This window comes from Leptodactylus fuscus, chromosome 4, assembly GCF_031893055.1.
Source record: "Leptodactylus fuscus isolate aLepFus1 chromosome 4, aLepFus1.hap2, whole genome shotgun sequence".
NCBI classification, from domain to species: Eukaryota; Metazoa; Chordata; class Amphibia; order Anura; family Leptodactylidae; genus Leptodactylus; species Leptodactylus fuscus.
Window position 1 is genome coordinate 76,327,868 of NC_134268.1, and position 15,965 is coordinate 76,343,832.

Consider the following 15,965-nt stretch of genomic DNA (forward strand, 5'->3'; position numbering starts at 1 on the left):
ACATGCCTTTTTTTTTAGTTTTTTTTTTTTTTTTTGGTTTCCTTCTGTTTTTATGTGCAGGCGCTGGAGGAAGTGGAAAGTCTCAGCTTTAAAACAAACAAACAAAAAAATTGGAATCCATTTCTTTGTTCATAATTGCAGCCTAGCTGTGTTTCAGTGGGAACCAAGGATTTGTTTCAAACTTTAAAGATTGCTTTTAGAAAATCTTTTTAATTTTTTTTTATTTTTATTTTTTTTTGCAACATGGATCTAGCATTCACACAATTGCCACAAGGATACTGTGAATGTTTCAAAAAAAAAAAAAAAAGATACTATGGCAGCACTTGGTAAAGCTTTCCTACCTTTATCACAGCAGCAGCGGCTGTCATTGTGCCAGGCGGTAACATGATAATGACGACGAGGAGGGGAAAACAAAAAGGTTGAAATCTTTGTCTAGCCTGATAAATTACAAGATGACATTTTAATTTCTCTTTTAATAAAGAGACACATTAGAAAGCTGGTTTATTTTAAATATTATAGAAGTGATGTGTGAATATATTTCTCAAACTTGAATAATTTATGCAAATGTTCTCTAAAAAGTTGTGGTACAATACTATATATAATATAAATATATATAAATATACAAAGCAAGAACTGCTGTAGCAATAAGGCATGTCCTTTTTAGTAACTACTACACTGCTTTATATTTTATACTTAGGTGTTTTCTGTATGTGAGTCTAGATTATCTTTGTCAGAGATAACATGTACATTGTCTGACGTTACTGTTGCAATAACAGCGGTTACAAGTCTTTCTAGGCTACATCACTTCAGATTTGTTGATCACCATCAGTCCTCCAGTCGCCATCTTCCTATCCACTTCTGTAGTGGGAGGTTTGACAAGCAGTGGACACTATTGAAACTCTGGACGACTGCTCAAAATTAATCAAGATCACATCATGTCCAAGAGACCGATAATCTTTGAGACCGAGTCTCTAGCCACATGACCTTTTTGACAAATCATGTCACTTGATAGATCATGCTTGTGAAAATAAGCATAACCCAGCAAACTAGATTGTAATTCTCTGTTCCCCAGGCTAAGCCCCTATAAAGAGCTAGGACTGCTTATTACCAACACAAGTAACATTTTAGGAGGATTTTTTTTTTTTTATTTGTAAAGACTTGCCTGTTTTAAGCTCAAGTTTTAACCAAATTTAATGTACACAATAAATATCCAAACCACATTTATTCTACTACAATGGAGCTCTTGCCAGTGAGCCTAAATCTTCATGTTGGCTTCAGCAATGAAGAAGAAAACAGTGGCCATCGGATGATCTGAAAGTCCTACCACACTGGACAGATACCGGCTGTGCTGCAGGTGATACGGCTATGACAACAATAAAGGAGTTTTCTTTTCTTAATTTATAGGTAACAGTCACATATTGTACAGGAACATCATTTAATAAATATATATTTGTAAAATTTACTGGTCTATTGTAGAGAAAAGACAGATCAGACTGGCACATGATGGGACGCAGGCTGCTCTGTTATACAGGCTTTTGTTTAATGGTGAAAAATGATTTAAAAAAATTCAGTGGTAACAAATAAATTGTGATATAGAGACAAATCATCATTCCAGCCCCACAGTAGATGGTGACGACCGTGCTCTCTGTTGGAAGAAAGCATTTTTCAAGGGAAAAGTCTTCGGCTGTTATCAATCCCTGGAAAAAAAAATGGAAGAACAAATCATTATAAAATTTCGGCAGGCAGCTCTGCATCACTTGTCTGAATTTCTAAAGCTGCTATGAAGGCACAAGTTTAATTCTGCCAACAAACCAAAACTCCAACTGGTCACAAAGGGGAAAAAAAGTCCTTTCTCAAGATGTTAGAAGGTTATTGTAAAACATTTCCAATATTGTCCCGGTATGAATGGTGGTTGTAAGATCTCTGCTTGCTGTCATTAGGGGAGTTTATAAGCTAAATTCGAAGTTTATAAAAATCTGGCCTGGTCATGTGAGGAATAGCTGCATTATTTATATTGAAAAAAAATTCTAGAATTGGTTTTCATGGAGAATACAAGTATTGAAGGGGCTGTCTAGGAGTTAAAGCAATCTCTGGGACAGCCAGGGTGGGTGTAAAAGAAGAAAGAAAGAAAAAAAGTGTACTCGCGTGTTTGTAAGCTGCAAGGCAAGAGAGCACTGATCAGTCAGTAGCCTGTTTGTTTGCTGGAGAGGGACTGGTGATGTCACTGTTCTTTACCAGTTACTGATGAGGTCACTGTTCTTTACCAGTTACTGATGAGGTCACTGTTCTTTACCAGTTACTGATGAGGTCACTGTTCTTTACCAGTTACTGATGAGGTCACTGATGCAGCTGTCATGTGAGCCTCACTGCTTCCAGACTAGTGAGTATACCTCGCTCTTTCACACCCACTTCGGCTACCCCAAAGGTTACTGTAAACCCTACACAATCTAAGGTTAAGGCCACAGCAACACAAAAAAAATCTGCAGGAAACTGTTTTTCCCTTCAGTGCATTCTGCTTCAATCATATCTATAGGGAAGCCACCAGCATTTCCGTAGGTATAACTGACATGCTGCAAGTATTTTTCTGCAATGAATCTACAATTCCATCTATTGGTAGGGACTGTAAAACAGTGTTTATGCCACGTGGGACTTCAGTCTAAAACAGGACCTGTCAGTAGAACAATCAGGTTCTAGTGATAGCCCCTAACCCACCAAGACAGGATGCTCAATAACAATTCCAGAATACAAACAATTATGGGGCATGCCAGGCTGATGTCTGACCCACCATAATCTCCAGCATAAGCAATGTAATTGTTACAATGTTCAGCAAAATATTGACTGGTATAAGCAGCTAACAGTTAAAGCACTAAAAGAATATGGGTCATAGCTTTAAAGTGGAACTAAACTTTTGGATGACTCTTTATTTTCTGGCAGTATTTGTTAAATGTAATAATAAAATCCTACATTTTCCACTCTTTCCCTGGCTTCTGTATTGAGAGCTGTTTCTGTCTCTTACCTACAGTAGTGACTGTGTATGGAGTATGGGCTGTGTAACATGTAGAGAAAATGAGTGGGGAAGGGTCACTTCAAACAGTTATATCTCAAGCATTATAAAATGTATAAACTTGCTTTTGATACTCTTTCATGACACTGGGATTTTTATATCCTATATATTATGCAGCTGCATATAAATATCCTAATCCTGACTGTTTTTTCAACCAGTGATATCTCTGGAAATAATCTAGATAGTGCTCACTTTCCTCTTTCACATGACACCAAAAGCAAGTTTCTACGTTTTATAATGTCTGAGCTATAGCAGTTTGATGTGCCCCTCCCCATTTACACAGCCCTGTACTCCATACACAGTAACACTCAGTGACAGGCAGGAACAGCTCGTAATACAGAAGCCATGGGAAGGGTGAAGAAATACAGGATTTCATAGAAAGGAGGCAAAACGTGTTATTAGAGAATTTTATTATTGACACAAATACTGGCAGAAAGTTGATAGTTGTCCAAAAGTTTAGTTACGCTTTAAGTCAAATATCCAAACTTTAATACTATCACACATTTAAAATTCTGTGCCAGTTTATTTCTTAATATATTTATAAGTGGTATTTTTTGTCGGATGCAGCGCTATAAATTTAATATGCATAGATTTAAAAGAAAAAAAAATACCTGCAAGTGCCACCAGAGGGAGCTTAAAAGATGACTGCATACTGTTATTCACTGAATTCAGCAGTAACCTAGAAAGCTCCCTGCACCAAATGTGTCATCTTCATGAACGTCAGAAATAGAATTTTAGGTCTGAAAACACTACGATAAAAAAGGTGAAGATCACGGTAAGGTTGAATTCACACCAGCGCTCTGTTTCCGGTTAGGAATTCAGTCCCCCATTCCATTTGAAAAATGCGGACAGAAAAATCTTGCAAGCAGGACTTTTCTCTCTGCATTTTTTGATAGGAAACTCTGTGGACCCCATTATAGTTAGAGATGAGCGAACACTATTCGAAACGGTCGTTTCGAATAGCATGCTCCCATAGAAATGAATGGAAGCGGCCGGCCGCTTAACCACCCCCACCCCCTGCGTGCCAGCTACATCCATTCATTTCTATGGGAGCGTGCTGTTCAAAACGGCTGTTTCGAATAGTGTTCGCTCATCTCTAATTATAGTCTATGGAGTCTGCAGGCAACAGCTTTTTAAGCAGATTGGATTTCTGTTTTTCAGGTCCCCAAGCAGAACCGAAGAATGGAAACCTGAGTGCAGGTGTGAACCTAGTGTAAGCTGCCCATAACAAATAGATTTTAATGAAGAAAAGTAGTACCTGCTAACCACTTCTCTATGTTTATGGGGATTCATAGATGATACAATATAGTGATTGTGTATTATGTTGACTGTTTTCATTGCCGCAGTTGCATCTGGGTGGCTGTCTTGTTAAATATTATTCAGAAAGAGGGGCAACACGGTGGCTCAATGGTTAGTACTGCAGCCTTGCAGCGCTGGAGTCCTGAGTTCGAATCCCACCAAGAACAACATTGCAAGGAGTTTGTATGTTCTCCCCGTGTTTGCGTGGATCCCTCCCATTTTACAATGACATACTGATAGGTAAAAAGAAGTACATTGTGATCCCTATATGGGACACAATCTACAAATATATATATATATATATATATATTTAGAAAGAGTCCAATTTTGGGTATGTCAGCAAAGGACCAGATCAGTTCCATTACAGTCTACTCACATGTTGCAAATCTAAAAAAAATTACATGTGGCGAAATCCAGGAAATCATTGATAAGATCTTCATCCTACATGTAGGGATTTTTTTCTTTTTTTTATTGCTGATAACCTCCAGACAAATTGCTGCATGAATTTTTAAGTTACATATTTACTGCCATGTTGGTGCATTAATCACAGATGCCATAGGTCTTGCTTTGTCTTGGTTTTTTGTTTCTATGTTGATGTATTGCAGCTGCATCTTACCAATCCAAATCTACTGGTCAGTATTTTTCACAGAACATAAAAATCCCAAATGATCCATTTGTCACAGATGTGAAACATTACCAACCATGGACAGTACACATCCTATAAAGCAGACATGTAAATGAAGCCTAAAACTAACTGGCAGCCTTCATGACTATATGGGGGACCTAAACTAGACCTAGTTCCTTTAATTATAATGAATGTAAATGACCTTGTAGGTATTAAAGGGGTTTTCGGGGCAGAATTTTTACTTTTATGTAATATAGAAAGTTCTGTTAGTGCTAGTAATGGGTTAATAAGTACACCCATATACCTTTAGCAGTGTTTGGAGTGATTTCCGGGTGTCTCTGGTTGCTGCTGCATTCTCTACCTTTGTTTAGATGGTTTTAGCTGCTACACTAGTTTCCTCTCACTCCATTACAAACCCTCTCTGCCTCTCTAAGCCTAGCCTCTTCCCACTCTCACATACTAGTGATCCCTCTCATTACTAGACCCTCCCCCCATCTCCTTATCTAACCTATTCTGCCTACTACTAGAAGACATGAAGAGGGGGAGGAGCCGTTCCCCAGACACAGGAAGGCTTGGTAAGTATTGCTGGGGATAGGAGGGGTGGAGAGTGATGGTGACATTCTATTTCGTAAGTGGTGAAACGGAAAGTCACCGGCTTATCAGAAAGTGTCCTGGTCACATTACTGCTCCAAGGATATGGGTAGTTATAGATTTTTTTTTTAATTGAAGTAAATTAGAAGTTGGGGGGGGAGTTTAGTGGTTAATTATCAGTTTATCCTGGACAACCCCTTTAACACTTTCAACTCCTTGGCGTAGGGACAGGAGACGTCTGATTTGCCATTTCAGAAAAGTAGCCAGGACATCACGTTCAGAACCTCAAATGCAGTAAAAGTGATTTACAAATATTTATTACATGTCACAGGACAGCAAATGATTAGTTATCTATAAATGTAACTGCCTGCAAAGTGCTCTAAAGAAAGTCAGAAAGCTGCAGGCTGCATGTTACAGAGCGGGAGAGACTGAGCCGATTGATATACTGTATACCGTATGTACTCGAATATAAGCCGACACCCCCCCCCCCCCCCCCCTAATTTTACCACAAAAAACTTGGGAGTATAAGCCTAGGGGGGAAAATGCAGCAGCTACTGGAAAATTTCAAAAATTAAAATGGTTTTTGGGTGCTGGGAAAGGGTAGGGGGTGTTTTGGTTGTCTGTCTGCCCCTTCCCTGAGCTTGAGGACTGTTTATTTTTTTCCCCCCCACTTGGAATTCAGCCTGGCTGAATATAGGGTATCTGCAGTGCTCCTATTAAGCCCTTCCTGACGGAACAGGAGGACTGCAGATACCCTATATTCAGTAGACCGGGCACTTTCACACACAGGGATACCTAATGTGTATGTGATTCACAGTAATTTTCTACTTTTATATGTATTCTAGGGAAAGGAGGGATGTAGAACTTTTATTTATTTTATTATATTTTTTAAAGCTTTTTTTTTTTTTCACTATTTTATGGGAGAGTCTATACATTACTATTGCGGCTGGTCATAGACCACCAGCAAAAAAAATTTATTTTTTTTTTATTTATTTTTGCTGACTCGAGTATGAGCCGAGGAGGGCTTTTTCAGCACAAAAAATTGCTTAAAAATTCGGCTTATACTCAAGTTTATATGGTAGGTTTGTAGAAGTCATTCAATCGTATTGTTGCTCTTTCTAGGCTCCGAAGCTTTCATCTTGTCACAGAGGCGGTGCCATCAGTGACTGACAGTCCACCAGGTAAGGCTGATACAGAGCTGTCAATCACTGATATTCATGGGGGAGGCCCTATTTCTAAGCATAGAAAGAGCAAAAATATAGATGACAAATGAAACGACATCTTTCTCTACAAAATTATACAGATGAAACCTCTCCAAAAGACCACCCTTCTAGCCATGCAATTTTGAGGTTTCTCCTGCTTTATAATATCATACTTGCATATTGGTCTGTATTTTCATGGTAATACGTTTTCTTTAACCCCTTGCCAACATCCACCATACCATTATAGCAGTTGCTGGCACTTTAAAGATGCTGCCCGCTCCAGAACTGGTTGAGGGCCATAGCTGCTGGGTCTCCACTATATTAGCCAATCAGACACCTCATTCCAACAGAAGATCTCTCCACACTGGTCCATGCCTACATAACTAGTATTTAGACTACTGTAATGTTCTTTTACGTTGGCCTTGTAGGTAAAGAAATACATCAACTTCAGCAGCAGTGAGGTTGATAACCAAACAAACCTGACATGCTCCCATTAACCCCATCCTCCGCTCACTCTAATGCAGTGGTTCTTAACCTTGTTTGAGGTACCGAACCCACCAGTTTCATATGTACATTCACCGAACCCCGAGGGCTAACTATGAGTAAGAGACACTAAAGTCTTGAAACGTGTCAGTTATGCGGTTTTAGTCACTTTTTTTTTGTTTTGTTTTTCTATACTCTATTCACTATGTTTATGTCTCCTATCCTGTAACTTTTACGTCTTAAACCTACCTTGAAGGAGCGGACCTATCTATCTTTTTATGCAATAAATGAAATGTTTTTTTTCCAAATTCAAGACATAGGTATATGTTTTTTTTACTGGTACACAAAATGAACCGTGCATAGGGCCTAGGGTTCGACTGAACCCTGGTTAAGAACCACTGCTCTAATGGCTGCCTATAAAAGTGAGACTAACATTTAGGCTAAGGCCCGACATAGAATCGTGCAAAAAAAAAAAAAAAAGCCCTGCAATAAAACTGAAGGCAGCATGTTTTTTCCCGCACTATTCACAGAGTTGCGGACTTTCTGCTTTGCAATTATACCAATGGGGAAAGCTTCAGAGTTTCTGTAGGTATAATTGAAATTGCAGCAGGTCTACTGTTTGTATTTTCCCACAAAGTGGGGATGGGATTAACCACTCTGCTGTGACTGTAAAACGCGGCCTTTACACCATGTGGGGTCTCGGCCTTAGAGTCTGCTTTATGACCTTCACATCCATACACAATGTAGCCCCTGAGTAATTAGGGCCTGTTCACACGGAGTAAACTCACGTGTATTTTGGCAAAAATGGTAAAAATAATACTCCCATTGACTTCAATGACATTTTTTTTTTTTACACGTGTAAAAAAAAAAAAAACCACGTCGAAATACATATCAAAATACACGTGTAAAATGTCAATGGGAGTGTTATTTTTTTTACACGTGTATTTTGCCAAAGTACACACACGTTTACTCCGTGTGAACTGGCCCTTAAAACAACTTCTGCAGCCCCATAATAAGGTCGGGCACAAATAAACTATCCATTCCCAGGATCTACCTTAAATGATTGGGAGCCAGAGCCTTCTGCCATGCAGCCCCCACGCTCTGGAATGCATTACCCCGCCAGATCAGAGAGGTCTGACCCTTAAATAATGAGAGGGATCCAAATCCTTTCCAATTGGGGGCATTAACCCTTCTGATGCTTTGGTCAAATGTCCCCCAGCATCCTGTAGTCATAATGTACAATACATTAGTAGAAAGAGTTCAAATCATCCCCATTTCCATAGATCCCAAATAAATATAAAACTAACACATTAGTGTCCAAGGATATCCAAATTACAATGCTGCAGCAGGAAGAATTAAAAAAAAAAAAAAAAACCATGGTGGCTGAACTGGGGGGGGGGGGGGGGGTTTAATGAATACACTCAATTTTTTTTTTTTACAGCTTTCCATTACATTGTACCTAATAGTGTTACCATTTATTTTATTTATTTTTTATGTAGATTGTGAGCCCTATACAGTCATGGCCAAAAGTTTTGAGAATGACACAAATCTTATATTTTCACATGATCTGCTGCCCTCTGGTTTTTATGTGTTTGTCAGATGTTTTTATCACATACAGAAATATAATTGCAATCATATTATGAGTAACAAAAGCTTATATTGACAGAATGAGTTAATGCAGCAAGTCAATATTTGCAGTGTTGACCCTTCTTCTTCAGGACCTCTGCAATTCTCCCTGGCATGCTCTCAATCAACTTCTGGACCAAATCCTGACTGATAGCAGTCCATTCTTGCACAATCAATGCTTGCATTTTGTCAGAATTTGTAGGTTTTTGTTTGTCCACCCATCTCTTGATGATTGACCACACGTTCTCAATGGGATTAAGATCTGGGGAGTTTCCAGGCCATGGACCCAAAATCTCTATGTTTTGTTCCCTAAGCCATTTAGTTATCACCTTTGCTTTATGGCAAGGTGCTCCATCATGCTGGAAAAGGCATTGTTGATCGCCAAACTGCTCTTGGACGGTTGGGAGAAGTTGATCTTGGAGGACATTCTGGTACCATTCTTTATTCATGGCTGTGTTTTTAGGCAAGACTGTGAGAGAGCCGATTCCCTTGGCTGAGAAGCAACCCCACACATGAATGGTTTCAGGATGCTTTACAGTTGGCATGAGACAAGACTGGTGGTAGCGCTCACCTCGTCTTCTCCGAATAAGCTGTTTTCCAGATGTCCCAAACAATCGAAAAGGGGATTCATCAGAGAAAATGACTTTACCCCAGTCCTCAGCAGTCCACTCTCTGTACCTTTTGCACAATATCAGTCTGTCCCTGATGTTTTTTTCTGGAGAGAAGTGGCTTCTTTGCTGCCCTCCTTGAGACCAGGCCTTGCTCCAAGAGTCTCCGCCTCACAGTGCGTGCAGATGCACTCACACCTGCCTGCTGCCATTCCTGAGCAAGCTCTGCACTGCTGGTAGCCCAATCCCGCAGCTGAAACACTTTTAAGAGATGGTCCTGGTGCTTGCTGGTCTTTCTTGGGCGCCCTGGAGCTTTTTTGCCAACAATGGAACCTCTCTCCTTGAAGTTTTTGATGATGCGATAGATTGTTGACTGAGGTGCAATCTTTCTAGCTGCCATACTCTTCCCTGTTAGGCCAATGATGACTGCACGTGTTTCTTTAAAGATAACCATGGTTAACAGAAGAGAAACAATGATGCCAAGCACCAGCCTCCTTTTAAAGTGTCCAGTGGTGTCATTCTTACTTAATCATGACAGATTGATCTCCAGCCCTGTCCTCATCAACACCCACACCTGTGTTAATGGAGCAATCACTGAAACGATGTTAGCTGGTCCTTTTAAGGCAGGGCTGCAATGATGTTGAAATGTGTTTTGGGGGATAAAGTTCATTTTCTAGGCAAATATTGACTTTGCAAGTAATTGCTGTTAAGCTGATCACTCTTTATAACATTCTGGAGTATATGCAAATTGCCTTTAGAACAACTGAAGCAGTAGACTTTGTAAAAAATAATATTTGTATCATTCTCAAAACTTTTGGCCATGACTGTATAGGGATCACAACGTACATTTTTCCCCTATCAGTATGTCTTTGTAGAATGGGAGGAAATCCATGAAAACACGGGGAGAACATACAAACTCTTTGCAGATGTTGCTCCTGGGGGGATTTGAACCCGGGACTCAAGCGCTGCAAGGCTGCATGCTAACCACTGAGCCACCGTGTTGCCCCTACCATTTAATATTCTGTACAATCTGTCCCTCCAAAAAAATCAAAATTTATAGCTTTTAGAAAGTGGGTAGTCAAAAAAAAAACAATAATAATAAAAAAAAAAAAAAGTCTGAAGCAGAAAGGGGTTATAACAGAAAATATAACACAAACTGAAAATCAGTCAGGTCTGACTGCTGAAACCCCTGACAATCCTGAGAATGGAGGGTCTTTTACCCCTGTTAAGAATGCAGCCAATTTCCATGGAAGATGTAAATGCACCTCCACTCCCATTCACCTCAATTTTGTTTTTTTTAATACTTATCCTTAAGATAGTACATAAATATCTGATCAGTACGGGACTGACAGGAAACCCCCTGAATCAATCAGCTGTACTATACACAATATTGGCCCAAAAGCAGATAGCTGCAGACCCTGCATGGTATTTGTACACTGGTACTGCAGCTCAGCTCCTATTGAAGTCAATAGCAATGTAGCTGCAGTACCAGTGCCCAGCTACTACATAGAGAATAAAGTCAACTGCTTGAGTCCTGTGTTGTGTACAATACAGGTATCTAAAGCAGTCCTATACAGCAGATCATGGGGGGAGGGGGGGCGCCTGTTGGCTCCCACAGTCAGATATTTATGGCCAATCCTAATAAATAAAATAAGAGATTCAAGAGAGGAATCAAAACTTAATAGCCACTTTATTTATTGCACAATATAGATAAAACTTACCATGACAAAGCTTGGGTTGTTTCTGTTCCTCCAGCTGAATGATGGGACACTTATCTCTGGTACATTACCATGGCGTACTTGGCAAGCACTGTGTGTGTGGCCACTTAAGATGAGCCTGGGCTGAATCAATCGCAGCAGCTACAAGAGAGAATATTTATGGCCATCTAAATATTCATACTCAAAATGTATAAAAAAAACTTGCACATTGTTTATTCAATGGAAATATACCTCAAGTCATGACAGCACCAACATTTAGAATGACTGCTGGATAGAAAACAGCTAAATGCCTTGAGTATAGAGTAGAACAGTACATAAAGCCAGGATGCCAGCACCACGTAGTTTGGCGTCCATACAGCTCGCTGTATCTTGAAATATAGTGCCTTTTAGTTGAAGATGCCTCCATAATATGGCACCATAAAAGTAACGTTTACAGATTGTGTCACATTGGAGGCATATGGAGGTACAGTGTGGGCACAGAGGTCTACTGGTACCAGATTAGAAACTGGCACTTCCCGAAAAACACATTATGGCTGTATGTGAGGCCTTCATGCCTTGGTCAGATCTTTAGACAAAACATGCTTTAAAGAGACAAGTGGGTATCCTGACATCCTTTTCTTAATATACAGAGAAAAATGATCATATTATAGAGTGTCACCCTATTTTAGAGGGGGCTGTGCTTTTTCAGGAGATGGCATTAGCTAGTGACACTTTTCTGCCCATTAAAGGGGCTCTATCAGCAAAATTATGCAAATAGAGCCCCACATATGCGTGAATAGCCTTTAAAAAGACTATTCAGGCACCGTAAATGTTAGATTAAATCCCGGTCCCATTTTTAAATAAAAGTATTAAAACATTTTACTTAATGGCAGTTCGCGAGTGAGCCTGCGCAGTAGTGCTTCGGTGGGAAGCGCCACTACACAGGCGCGGGATTTAAAGAGAAGAAGCCGGAAGACACGGAACCAGAGGGCGTCGCTCCAAGAAGACAGAAGAGGCAGGCGTGCCCGAAGCTGACGTTACATTCTTTATCTCCGCCCATGGTGCACGATAGGTAAGATTTGCATATATGTTTTAATACTTTTATTTAAAAATGGGACCGGGATTTAATGTAACATTTACGGTGCCTGAATAGCCTTTTTAAAGGCTATTCACGCATATGTGGGGCTCTATTAGCATAATTTTGCTGATAGAGCCCCTTTAACTCATATTCTGCCATAAAGCATGTATACCCTGCTGTATACATGAAAGATGTGTTTCTCCAATACAATATTCAGTTTAAAAGAAAAAAAACACCTTCAAACAAATGGATTTATAATTCTGTATAAATGGAAACTGGAACTGAGGAGAGTGAGTTCTGTATGAATATAACCAATAAAATCTAATAAAATGTAAAGCTCTTCATGTATATGTCCAAACATAGCATTTTATGAACAGGGACTCTCTGACAAAGTTATCAATTCACAATAGTAAAACTGACCACACAACATGTAAAATCCCTTTCATATATTATCCTGCGCTTATTTTCAATGATCCAAACCTTCTGAGATGCTTCCTTGGAAAGGACATCATATTTCTCCTTAAACAAAACTTTCTTTTCCTCTGGAGAAGCAGAATCTTCACCTTTACATTCAGAGTCACTCTCACGATAAAGAGGATAATGCTGGGGGGAAACAAAATAATATATACACACACATATTGTATTGTATAAAAAACACCTTCCCCCACCTGTAAAGGAAACACTAATGCTCACCATACACTACAGAAACCAGATGTCAGCTACTGGCAGATTTCTGTTGAAAAGCTGACCTGAAGAAGTTGATACACACGGATGCCCTGCAGCTCGTGGGCTCTACTTCTTCATCACACTAGAGATACTCAGCCAATCACTTCTGCATCATTTCATGTGGCTTTAGAGGAACCAGCAGCATAAGAATGGGAGTGATGGGGGGGATTACTGAGGCATTGCTTCTTTCATTGTAAACCCATTTTCACCCTGTTATCAGACTTTTTCCCCACTAGATAACCCCTTTAACTTGCAGCATTGTCTGCCATATCCTAACCATTAACAAGTCATTCAGAAGCTGACCATGTCAAGTCTCTAAGTTACTGCCAGGTTAATCTAAAGTCCAGAGTCACCAGAAACAGAATTTTTCCAGGTAGTCTGTGAACGGGAACAGGGTCAGGTACTATGCAGTCCAGCTGTGCAATACCTGGAATGGCAATGAAAAGAACTGCTGAGAGCTGCAGCATCACTAGGAATATGGTCAGCAGCGCTCAACCATTTTTCCTAGTGTATGTTCACCTCTGCAATTTTTTAATCCATTCTTCTGGTCTATTGTATGAGCAGAAAAATGGATTAAAACAATAAAATGAATCTATCTAATGATGGACAACATTGGACCCTGAGGCACCCACTGACTATAATAGAGTCCATTGGGCATATTTTTATTCCTTGTGTCGTCAGACCTTTGACAGTGTCTAGTACCACTAATTCAATTTTTATGAATAAAGTGTAATTTTTAAAGTTCTATAATGGCAAATAATACAATTCTTAAAAAGCAAGAGAGATCTTGTCTACACTCCTGCAAACCAGGAAAGACACCTGATCCAAAGGTATTTTCTTTAAGTAATTCAAACAATATGTTGCCTAATGACATCCCAAATCTGTGCCGCCAAGTGTCAGCGCCCGACCCACAGTCTTAACACTAACCTGTAATAGGATTGGAGCTGATGGAGGCAATAGCTGGACACTTCTACATTTCTTCATGTTGTCAGGATGATTTTTCTGTTTAAAACAATAAATAAGTTTATAAAAATTTAAAAAAAAAAAAAAAACCTTTCTGTCTCTGATTCACATTTAAAGGCGTTTTTGAGGATAAAATATTTTTAAGACCGAGCTGTTTGAAATAGCTGTGCTGCTTGGACAAATGTCCTCTTCGTTTCACAGGCCTCTGACATGAATTTCATCAGATCACATGGCCTGTTTTCAGCTCAGTCCAACTGAAGTTAATTGGACTGAGTTGCACACTCCAACACAACTAGAGATGAGCGAACACTGTTCGGATCAGCCGTTCCAAACAGCACGCTCCCATAGAAATGAATGGACGTAGCCGGCACACGGGGGGTTAAGCGACCGGCCGCCAGCAAAGTGTACGTGCCAGCTGCTTCCATTCATTTCTATGGGAGCGTGCTGTTCGGAACGGCTGATCCGAACAGTGTTCGCTCATCTCTAAACACAACCAATATAAAATGAATGGTCCAGTACTTGGTAAAGCAGTGAAGAGGCCTCAGCACTTATCCCAATGGTGTGGTCTTTACAAACAGCTGAACAATGAGTGTGTCAGACCCCCACCACTCTCATATTGACAGGTGATTTATGTCTTAGTGTTGAAAAAGCCCTTTAAGGCTAAGGCCCAACGGGCAGCGCTGTAAACAGAAAGTTCACAGAGTTTTCCTCCACAGACTTTCTGTTACCATTATATCTAAGGGGAAGCCGGCGGTGTTTCTCTAGATATAATTGACATGCTGCGATTTCCAAACCCAAGCCGGTTTTAGAAATCGCAGCATGTCCACACTGCGGATTTTACCGCAAAATGGGCATGGAATTCGCATAAATCCCATCCACTTTGCAATTACTGTAAAATGTTGAGATTTTTCCTGTGGCATTTCCAACCCTTGGGGCCTCGGCCTAAGGGCTCGTGCACACGGGGGGGGGGGGGGGGGGGGGGGGGGGTGGAGTTTGACACAGAGAGTGACGCGGGAGCCGCGTCACTCGCGGGTCAAAACCTGCCTGCCACAACCATCGCGGTCGCGGCTTTCCCCTCCGTAGCCGGCTCAAATGAATGAGCCGACATCGGAGGGTGCTGCCGCTAGGCTTCCGCCTGAAGAAAGGGCAGCTCACTTCTTTTTTCGCCTAGCGTCCTAAGATATGGCAGACTTAGATGTAACATGTAAATCTAATATGCTTTTATGTTTAAAGAATCTTACCATTCTGGAACAGTTAAGCTGACGGGAAACCTCACGGATCTGGTCTTCTGTTGCTCTGCAGATGATGCAGTTATCACCTTCAAGGGCTACACTATTTACCAAGACAAAACTGTAGCAAAAAGAAGAATAGAAGTGGTTAAATAGTGATAAAAAGTATTTTTTTTATGCTGCACCAAGTAACAATAAGATATAGGGAATTTGATGGAACATGTGGCATACTGAGAAAACAATGAAAAGCTTGTGTAGAAAGATTGCATTGGCTCTGTGGTCTGAACATACGCCCTATCAACAGAACAAGGCGTTGTCATATCATAAACAAGAGTAAATGAGACCTTGCCTATGCCAGTCCCTACAATCAGAAATCAATACTCAGGAAATCCAGAAGTAATCAAAGGTTGATTTTGTACTGGCCTTGTGCCTGTATGAGAGTAGATGAATAGCATTCTAAAATGGTGCTGAAAACCCAAGACTGCATTGCCAAGCCCAAAATATTTGTGTGTCGTGGTGTGTCATGGTGTCAGGAGATCTGGCACCCTGGATATAAAACATGTTGGTTAGCTGTGCACCTTTATGTTCATCACATGGCTATGGGTTGATTTTCATCCACTGCAAGTAAGAAAATTGGTCTGTCAGTATTGGTCTGAAAGTGGGCAATCCCTTTAAGTGTTTAACAGGTGTTAGAAAATGTTGGAATTGTTGGATACATAAAAATATAATGACAATGACAAACATTTGTAATGCACCTTTCTCATCAAGAGACTC

General features: G+C 40.2%; 1 protein-coding gene across 2 annotated transcripts in view; it reads right to left on the reverse strand.

Annotated features, from left to right (window-relative positions):
• Positions 1-1,133: 1,133 nt before the first annotated feature.
• Positions 1,134-15,965, reverse strand: part of MPPE1 (metallophosphoesterase 1) — a 32,107-nt gene continuing 17,275 nt past the window's right edge. For both annotated transcript variants that reach the window (XM_075270703.1, XM_075270704.1), the window contains exons 6-10: positions 15,204-15,312; positions 13,927-14,001; positions 12,754-12,876; positions 11,220-11,357; positions 1,134-1,697 (exon numbers count right to left, since the gene is read on the reverse strand). In XM_075270703.1, coding sequence (XP_075126804.1) covers positions 1,524-1,697; positions 11,220-11,357; positions 12,754-12,876; positions 13,927-14,001; positions 15,204-15,312 — 619 coding nt within the window. In that variant the 3' untranslated portion in view covers positions 1,134-1,523. The remainder of the gene's footprint in view (positions 1,698-11,219; positions 11,358-12,753; positions 12,877-13,926; positions 14,002-15,203; positions 15,313-15,965) is intronic.